General features: G+C 33.1%; 1 protein-coding gene across 1 annotated transcript; it reads left to right on the forward strand.

The window, feature by feature from the left end:
* The first annotated feature begins 1082 nt into the window (after positions 1–1082).
* Positions 1083–3488, forward strand: LOC107019697 (zinc finger protein CONSTANS-LIKE 12-like). The gene is made up of 4 exons (XM_015220088.2): positions 1083–1819; positions 2023–2241; positions 2449–2795; positions 3308–3488. Exons 1-4 carry the CDS (start codon positions 1253–1255, stop codon positions 3432–3434), a joined length of 1260 nt encoding a protein of 419 aa, XP_015075574.1. The 5' UTR covers positions 1083–1252; the 3' UTR covers positions 3435–3488.
* Positions 3489–10264: the final 6776 nt, after the last annotated feature.

The raw sequence follows: 10264 nt of genomic DNA on the forward strand, positions 1-10264 counted from the left end.
TATATATATATATATATAGACGATGGAACATTCCTTACATAAAATTATGAACAAAATTAATATTATAAAATAGGCAAAAGGTTAGAGAAGAACCAAAAGTGCATCAATATTACAAACATGAGAGACTATTAGTGTTCTATGTGAAAACTTAAGAATGACTTTGATTATTAACCTAAAAATAAGAGACTATTTGGACCTTCTCTCTAAAGTGAGTATTACTAATAGATTTTCATAACTGATTAATTGAGCAGTTATTTTGGGATATTTGTTTTATGTAAAATGACAATTAAAAATAACATTTTTAATGCTCCATCCTAGAAATACGATTGTTCGGTAGAGTGCATTAAAAAAAATAAGGCATGTATTAACTTTTTGTATTATTTCGACCTAATTTGATACACTTTTTTAACCAATATTTGCACTTTATTTGGTACTAAGACACATAATTAAGTATAACTAATACTTGAAAATTCATGGTATTAGAAATGCAAGAGGTTTATGTATAAATTATCATAATTAAATACACAATCTTATTCTCAAAACATTGTCTTCATCCTTTCGATCATATTTATATATTTTCAAATAAATAATCTTTCTAGAAATTATACAATATTTATTGTTTTTAATACGTCAAAGTTAAACAATACATACGAAATAATCTTTGAATAACATTATTAATATATGATATTCTTATACACACTAACAAACGCGTTGTTATTTCATCTTTTCTCGAATCTCCCATAACCAAAAAAAATATGATCTGTAAATTGTATTTTTTTTAATTTTGTTTTTTTAGCATAAATTGAGTTTATAGAGAGCGAGTCCCAAGGGCTTCAATCAAAATCCGTTATGCAAGAAATATAATTCCACGTGCAGGCATACTTCTATAAATACAATATAATTTTCACTCAAAAACTTCTCTAAAGGTGGCATAAGTTCAATTATTAATCAACAAAAAACTATACTTTTACATTGTAGATTCTTTTCCCCTTTCCATTTTTCATATTTAGTTCATTATTTCATATATTGTGACACTTGAGTTGTTGATCCATTTTTAATATTTAGTTCATCATTTACATACATTGTGACACTTGGAGTTGTTGATTCTCCTAAAATCTTTAAGATCAAATTCTAATACCAAGTATGAGAATTTGATCATCAATCTATTTACTTTCTGTCGTTTAAGGCGGTATGAATTCTCTTTCGAATCACTAAGATTTGGTTTGTTAAGCATTTAAAATAAAAAAGTTAAATGGATCCTCTATGTGATTTATGTGGTGAAGTGAGGGCAGTGGTGTATTGTAAATCAGATTCAGCGAGGCTTTGCTTGCAATGTGATGATTATGTGCACTCACCAAATCTAATATCACGAAGGCATTCACGTTCTTTCATATGTGACAAATGCAATTCGCAGCCATCAGTTGTGAGATGCATGGATGAGGCAATAAGCTTATGTGAACGCTGTGATTGGGATGGAAATGGCTGCATTGGGACAGGGCATCGACTCAAGAAGTTGAATCCTTACACTGGATGTCCCTCTCCTGATGAGTTTACAAAGATGTTGTCACAAGTTCTTGAAATGCCTATTGGTACTGACACTAATTTTGGAAGCTTTGGTAATTCTTTAGGTAGCTCATTGAGTATTAATGAGAATAATAGCAGTTTGGAGAATAAAGGGAATGAAGATTCATTTGTATCTAGTAAGCTATTAGTTTCTAATTATAAGTTTGAAGCATGGTCAATTCCTCCCGAACCAAATTACCTGAATTCCTATCAAATAGATCTGGCACCCTTCTCAGAGGGATCTGGCCTTTCTAAGGTTATATATTACTCTTTTGATTTTCTCCTTATTTCCTTTTTATTTATTTGTTTGAATTGTTTTGATATCCGTCACATGTGTGAACTATTATAAGAAATATTCTATTAATTTAGAGGTGAATTCAGGATTTAGATTCAGTGAGTCTTGGTGTTGAATTTGTTGTATGCACTAATAGTACTTTTGTTTATTTACTTCAAATGCAGCAAGATTGTCCGATTAAGGATCTTGGATTACAGGAAGGTGATGATCTCTCAAAAGGTGTTGATTTTGATGACGTGACATTGGATTTCAACTGTAGTTATGAGATTTTGCCCGATTCACGACAGACTGGATTCTCTGATGAAAACAAGGAACTAGATTGCCTAGTCATGGAGAAAAATTCATCCGTTACAGGATCTAATAACGTGGAAACATCTCACGAGGTTTGTGTTACTTCTTTCTTAGCTTACTCTCTTACGTTCCCCATAAATCGAGTTTTAAAGACAGTCTACCAAATGCATTACAAACCATATTCTACTGTTGACACAACTAAGGCAACTTGTTAACAGCTTTTTGTTTTGATGGCTTGTTTTGATTTGTAAATATCTGTTACTATAAATGTGCCTTATTCCATTTGTACTTTTTGTTAGGCAACTTCTTCAGTGCAGCAAGAGTATATGGGGTTGCAGTCCTCACAAATCTCTGCAGCTGCGAGTTCAACGAATCTATTGCAGACAATGAGTGCCAATGCTAATTGCATGCTTATGAATTCCACTTGCAACGGTAGCATTGGCGCCTTACCCTTTCTACCTGCACCAATTCATCCAAGTATGTCATTATCACTCTCCAACATCACCGGAGAAAGTTGTGCAGAACAAGATTGTGGATTGTCACCGGGGTTTCTGAATGAAGCACCATGGGATTTGAGTTTAGAAAATTGTCCACAGAAAAGGCATGAAGCTAAGATGAGATATAACGAGAAAAAGAAGACTAGAACGTAAGTTAATCCATATTCATCCTACATTTGATCTATCATAGCTTGTATATTGCTTCTGTCATATTCATTCGATTGCCTCACTAAAATTTGTTACCGTGAGTTAAAGTCCTACATTGGTTGGGGAATGGACTGGTGATCTGCTTATATGGACTTGAACGATTCCCCCTCATGACTTAACTTTGGGGTTGAGTTTGATGTAGTTTTCATATCTTTACAGAATTGCAACATTGTTTTGAGAAGTATCTATGTTCAAATAGGGGGAGCTTTCTTACTTTCATCATTTGCAACTCTTGCATTTAGAGTCCCTATTAATGTTGTTTATCTTTCTTCATTTTTTCCTCGAGTAAACGTCTCATAGATTCTCTTTATTCCCTAGGTACCATTTTACCAAAAATTTTGATACCAAATTGCTGGTACCATTTATCTAATCTAACATTTTCAGTACGTAGATTCGTTAAGTAATTAAATAGCAACTTTTTCCCTTTATTGATATTATGCTTTGTGACATGAAGGTTTGGTAAGCAAATAAGATATGCTTCACGTAAGGCTAGGGCAGATACCAGAAGACGAGTTAAAGGTAGATTTGTTAAGGCTGGTGAAGCTTATGATTATGATCCATCTGAAACAAGGGATTTCTGAGATAAGACGGCTGATTTTGATCTCCCTTCTACTTTGTCAACACTTACCAATGTATTTAAGGTACCTTACAACAACACGCGTCAAAATGATCAAATAACTTATGATGTTGTTTCTACATCTCTATTTCGCTTAGCTAAGATGACAATTAGACTCATGAGCTGACCTAACTTTCTGATTAACCTGTAAACTGTTAAGGTAGGTGGCCTGAGAAGACCTTCTAGTTGCTTGGAAGTCATATCTAACTATATTCAACATAATGGAAAGGAAAACGTGGACGTCTAACTGAAACACTTTTTTGTCACTGTCGTTAATTATCTTTGCTCGACTCTAATTATCAGCCCAGGGACATTCTAGGCTAGTTTAAATAAGCAAACTCTTGCGATCCCTTATATAATCGTGTCTTAACTTATGCTATGGCATGTCACTTTTTTTGTACTTTAAACTACGCCGAAGGGGACTAATGCAGACGGATGATCGATGAAATATTTAGAATTCTCTTTTTAGAATGACTATGGTGCTGCATCACATTAACTTGTTTACCATTTGAAATATTTCCAGCTGTGCTGAATGATGATTTATATCACGGTTCTGCTTGACGTTAACTTCTTTGTCTAACTGTATAAAGCAGGCCTTTAATGAACACTCTGAACAAGAAGAGGTTGTCATGATTTACAATGGCCTACATGGTATTTCTACTAGACTGTTGCTTCCTCATAGGTAATTATAACAAACATGTACTCTCATTATAGTTCGCGTTTATGTTGCTGTGTTTGCTTATTCTGTTTTTCGTTCTTGAAGGATCGCACAGTCAGATGATACAGTTGCAAAAGGACTCTGCCTTTCCTGTGAATTCTGAAGTCAGAAAACCTCAACGTATGATCTGTTGAGGTTTTCTGACTTCAATGAAATCCATATTCGGTGCCATCTAATAAGCTTTGAAATTATTAGCACTTAGATCGTTTTCTTTCACATTTTTCTTCTCGTTTAATAGGCGATTTCTATTGAACTCGAGCTATATTCATCTCATTGAATTGGCTTTAGCAATTTTTTAAATAAGGTATTTGAAGGACAGAACAACAACAGGGATTTGTGGCCAAAATGGTCACCTTAATTTTCCCAAGTCTTATTACAGTTGGATACTTGTGGCACTGAGTGAGCAATCTTGGCTTCCCTTATGCTTGGATGCTCTTATGCTTTCCAATTTATGTGATGTAGTTTGATTGGATTTGAAGTTTATGAAATATGAGAAAACTTTGTAATGTTAGAAAATTATCTACACCTTTATACACTTTTCGACTTTTTGCCAAATAAGTGGACCGGGGGTAAAATGTTGATAGTGCCATTGAATATTTGTCAAATAAGAAAGGCAATAATACATTATATATGACCCTTAACTTGACGTCAATTGACACAACTATGATCTTTAACTTTGAATATACATAAGTAGGCACTTAAACTTGTATAAAATTGAGCAAATAGACACATTCGTCATACATGACAATTTTGTATCCTACATGACATCCTATGTGTATTATGTCATGTATGACACTTGTGTCTTCTTGTTCAATTTTATAATAGTTTGAGTGTCTACTTGTGCGCATTCAAAGTTGGAGGGTGTAGTTATTCGTTGACACCAAGTTAAGAGTCATATTTATGTATTATGTGTTGTTTTTTTAGACATACTAAAAAGGAAAAGACATAATACATAAACATGATCTTTAGCTTGGTATCAGTTGATAACTATGACCTTTAACTTTTGATGTGCACAAGTAGACACTTGAATTTGCATAAATTTAAACAAACAGACACATCCATCCTACATGGCACCCTACATGAAAATTTTTGTGTCCTACATGGTGTCCTATATGTATTATGTTATGTAGGAGATGTGTCTACTTTTTCAATTTTATAGAAGTTTATGGTGCCTACTTGTGCATTCGGCCTACATGGCACCTAAAGGAAAATGGTCAAATAAATTGAGATAGAGAATACTATTTATAACAATGAGTATGCATCATAAGTTTGTATCTTACTAACAAGTTAACACTATAACTAATATTTGCCAAGAATAAATCTCAAACTGAAATTATTGTTAGAGTTTTCCCTGATTTTTTATCTTATTTGAAATTTATTTTTTCCTGCGATGAAAAGCAAAGTATTATCATAAATGTTTTAACATTTCTTGAGAGGAAAACATTATTTTATTCTATATTTTGTTTATTCTTTCCTTATAAGGAAAATTTGTAGATCACTAAACTGAAGATCTTTATCCTGATAACATAACACAAGAACATCCATAATGTATTTGTTCAGAGACTTTTGTTTATGAGAGATTTTTAATCTACAATTTATATAATAATATTATGTTTTTAAGTATAAATTTTTGTTCTATGATTTATCATATCTATGATTTATAATTGTAAGCTTCTACATGACACCCTAATCACTTTCAAACCCAACAATTTTAGCATCCAAGATAATAGCATCAATGTGGTGCTTTATCACTACTAAAAAAAGTTCGAAATCGAGGGCTAAAATCGGCAGATTGGCTCAATTTTTAAAAGAAATTCAATGCCAAAACGCGGAATTGTATGTCATTGCTTTTACCATCGCCGCTTTTGTTAAACCGACTGGCATGATCGATTAAAATTAAGGGACAATCACCCCTTTTTGAGGGTTTTCCACTTGTAATCAAATCCAAGGTTATTTTATAACTTTCAACAATTCTATCATTCAACCACACATGCTCTTTTATGAAATATTTTCATTGGTTTTATTTATACTCTTCAACTACAATTTTGCACTTCAAAAATCGACATGTTTATAGGTAGATGACATGTCCGTCGATTTTTGAAAAAAAAGGGGGAGGGGACGCCCTTAGACTTTTCTAAGTCAAGGATGTTTTTTGTCGATGTCGATTTTTCATCTGTCGCATTTTGCATTGTTTTTTAGTATCGTATATAGGAGTAATCATCTTGGTTTGTTCTTCTAAATTTATTGAAATAATGAAATTTGATTAAGGAATCCAATCCTATTTGGATATGATTTGTTATTTGTGTCTACCTCCACATGATTTCTCTTAATCTCAACCTTAATCCCACATTCAACTTGTAAACACAATTCCACAAGAAATTCTTCTTGCATTTAAATCTATATGTTGCATAGCTTCTGATCAATAATAGTCTTCAATCGAAATATTATTCTTTCACTATGTGCATAAGAACTTCTGCAACTCAATTGTAACATAACTAATTTATCCATGAGAGATTACAAACAGAAAAGATATTGGGAATTGAATTGATTGGTCATTCAATAAAAATTGATGGAATTAAATAGCTATAGCAAATAAAGTAAATAGGAAAAAACTAATAAAGTACTACATAATTTCCCAACTGCCTAATTAAAGGGATTAGGAAATATTCTAATATCTAGACTATCTAACCACACCTTATTTAAATATTCTCATATCTATACTATCCAAATATTACATAACTAACATTTCCTCTCAAGGTATAGCGTTAATGTCACGATCCAAAAATGGACGTGATGACAATCGTCTAATCCTACCAAGATAAGTCAGCTTAAAACTCAACTATAACAATAAAATGTAGAAATTCTATAATAAACTCAAAAATACCCCCAAAATCTGATTGTCACGTATACAAGCCTCTAAAGTATTACAATTGAATTAAAAAAAATATAAGTCTCATATAACATTGTTTTTTTTCAAGAATGACAAAAGTCCCACATCGGGGTTAATGAGATGGGTGGACTCCTTATAAGGCTTGGACAATCCTCCTCTCTTTGAGCTGACTTTTGGGGTGTGAGTTAGGCCTAAGACCTAATTTCACATGGTATCAGAGCAGGGTCTGTCTCACCTAATGTTGGGGGCCCCCAAAATCAAAATTGCCCACGCACCAGATGCTAAGCACTGGGTGTGAGGTTGGGTGTTAAAAAATGACAAAGGTCCCACATTGGTGGTTAATGAGATGGGTGAACTATTTATAAGGCTCGGACAGTCCTCCTCCCTTTGAGCTAGCTTTTGGGGTGTGAGTTAGCTGAGACCTAATTCAACAATTTCTAATTCAACAGTTTCTAGAGTTAAACAAAATCATAAACAGGAGTTAGAAGGTCTGCTAAGATGATAAACAACTACCTCAGAAATCTCCAAGAAGCCTCGGAAAGAAGGGAATAACTCAATTAGTAAACCTCTAAAAACAAGCTAAGGGAATGAATACGGTTACTCCTACCACCCAATCGAACCTCCACAACTACAACCTGCATAAAAATTAGCCCAACGTAACAGCTCACAGTTTACATAGCACATAGTTCAACAATAACACTTAGACAAATTTCATATTTTCTCAACAACAACACTTTGACAAGTTACATATCCTCAACAACAACACTTTAACCAATTATATCATCAGCAACCAGCTCAGTATTCATCAAACACAAGTTCCACAGAAAGGCATTCACAAGATCATCAAAACAGAATATCAAGTTCACTAATGATAAGTATGTGCAATGACATGGAATGCAATGTCAAGTATAATGATGCATGTCTAACCTAGACAGTCCGAGACCCATGGGGGACATAACTGTCCATGCATCTATCACGGCGTAAGATATAATCCTCGATAACATTAACTATTGCAGCGTGAGATACGTCCCTTCAAATATAGTATTCATCGCGGCGCGTGGTACGTCCCTCGAAATATAGTATCCATCACGGCGCGTGATACGTCCCTCGAAATGATACATAATCTTATCACATAACACTTATTACAACCATATCTCAAAACTTATGCAAATGACATGTTCAAACAAATAATGAGGAGATGACCATTTTAATATTAATGCACAATTCACACCAAAACAATGACTCATCAAGCCTTTTAAACTATTTTCACAAATCACACACACCAACAGTTAATCACATTGACTTTTTATTTCCCCTTTTTCATCATTAGAATTAATCAATGTGGACAAGTCAACCATCACCAATTTCCATTACTCCCAAACATATACCACAAGAAAATACACAAATTTCATACACTTAACAAGAGTTTAGAAATCCACTTGTCTCAAATAGTAGAACAATCACTTTGGGACTTGAGTTTTCCCCTTTCGTTGAGCTTTCATACCAATGCAATCTATCCAAATACATAATCACGATAGGATTTTGAAAGTAACAACACCCACATTACTATGTGTTTAGCCTAACCCCAAAAACTCACTCAAATGTATAATCAAGCTCCTAATCTTGATACCAATTAACATGTCAATTCTCACATTTTCCAAATTTCAAGTCTAGTATTAAGTTTGAATATCTCCAATATCATTAATCTATTTATATCATATAATATAATACACTTAATATTTAATTACCTATCTCATTAAGTCAAATTTAAGTCTTAATATGATAATTAAAACAAGTTAAAAGATGAAACCGATTGTTTGCAAACCCAATTCTCGCCACAGAAATAATTTCCAATATTAACTATATTTGATGTTTTCAACCATTAAATATTCACTCATTGGCCAATCATTATCCCTCAATGGCACTGATCATATTGGAATAATCATCAAAATAATAGTTAAACTTGAATTATTATATAATAATTATCAAAACCCAAAAAATTTCCAAATATGATTTTGCGGGTCATTACATTATCACCACTAAAAATCATGTTTGTCCTCGAACATAAAGAAGAAGAAGGAAGAATAATCGACGTTACCAAAAGTCTAAGTTATGATTTTTCTTTTAGAGTCGGTGTTCAGCTCTCCAAATGAGATCATTAACACTATTCCACTAAAGTCAACTACTAATAACTGAACTTTCAAATCAAACTTTGGAAGATCCATAGATCAAGAGTGATTATCAAGTAACACACTAATCCATGAATTCAATTTGAACCGAAACATACTGGACCATAACACAATCTCCAAAATCAATCTTTTCTTACATAATCAGGAGAAAATTCTGAACCAATATCATTTACAACCAAAAGTAAACTTGAATCCATTACTAAACCATTACCGATCTTATCAATATTCCCTTCTCACAACATAATCTTTTCACGAATTTAAGTTATAAAAAATGTGATCTTTAGACATCGGATTCTTATCATGGGAGGATCAAACTTATCTAAACCAAAGAAGGAAATGATCAAGTAAACACCAACAAGCAATACTCTTTAAAATGCAAAACCTCTAACAACACTCTAAGATAATTGCAACTCTTCATAGTAACTCTTATATGAGTTCTCATAAGTACTAAGGTTGTACGTGTAGAACCAGTGGCATACTTTTACTATCTCAAACAACACAAAATCTTTCATAACTAAAATGATTAAGTCTAATCAAGGATGCCACCCTACCAGAAGGACAATCGTAGGAGCGATACACCCAATCCACCACTAGGAATTCACCCATAGATATTAAAATATGTGTGAGCATAGACAACTAATCACACTCCAAGTTATATCCAAAATAAAGTAGGTGGTCACCTAAGAGTATACAGAACCAAGATCGTATAACACTATATATTTCTTTCATAATGCCCATATCAAACATTTTCTTTTATCTGACTCCATCTCGTTGATTATTTTTTAAGCTGCCTACAATCCACCTCTGATCCCTATTACAATATTACAAATGCTCGATTCATCATACACCATATACGTCTCACAATACTACATTGAAGTTAGCACTCTTAATACCAATAAAACAACATAGCCACACCAGTCATTTACCTTATCCTCATTCCGTCATTAGTATTAAAGTCTTCTTAGCAAACACATTATCGCCTCCAAAATTTGTGAATT

Source organism: Solanum pennellii, chromosome 5 (assembly GCF_001406875.1).
Source record: "Solanum pennellii chromosome 5, SPENNV200".
NCBI classification, from domain to species: domain Eukaryota; kingdom Viridiplantae; phylum Streptophyta; class Magnoliopsida; order Solanales; family Solanaceae; genus Solanum; species Solanum pennellii.

Coding starts and splice junctions, on each gene's coding strand:
- LOC107019697 (XM_015220088.2), top strand. CDS start 1,253: ATGGATCCTCTATGTGATTTATGTGGTGAAGTGAGGGCAGTGGTGTAT. Junction 2,242..2,448: donor ACGTGGAAACATCTCACGAG/GTTTGTGTTACT, acceptor ACTTTTTGTTAG/GCAACTTCTTCAGTGCAGCA. Junction 2,796..3,307: donor GAGAAAAAGAAGACTAGAAC/GTAAGTTAATCC, acceptor TGTGACATGAAG/GTTTGGTAAGCAAATAAGAT.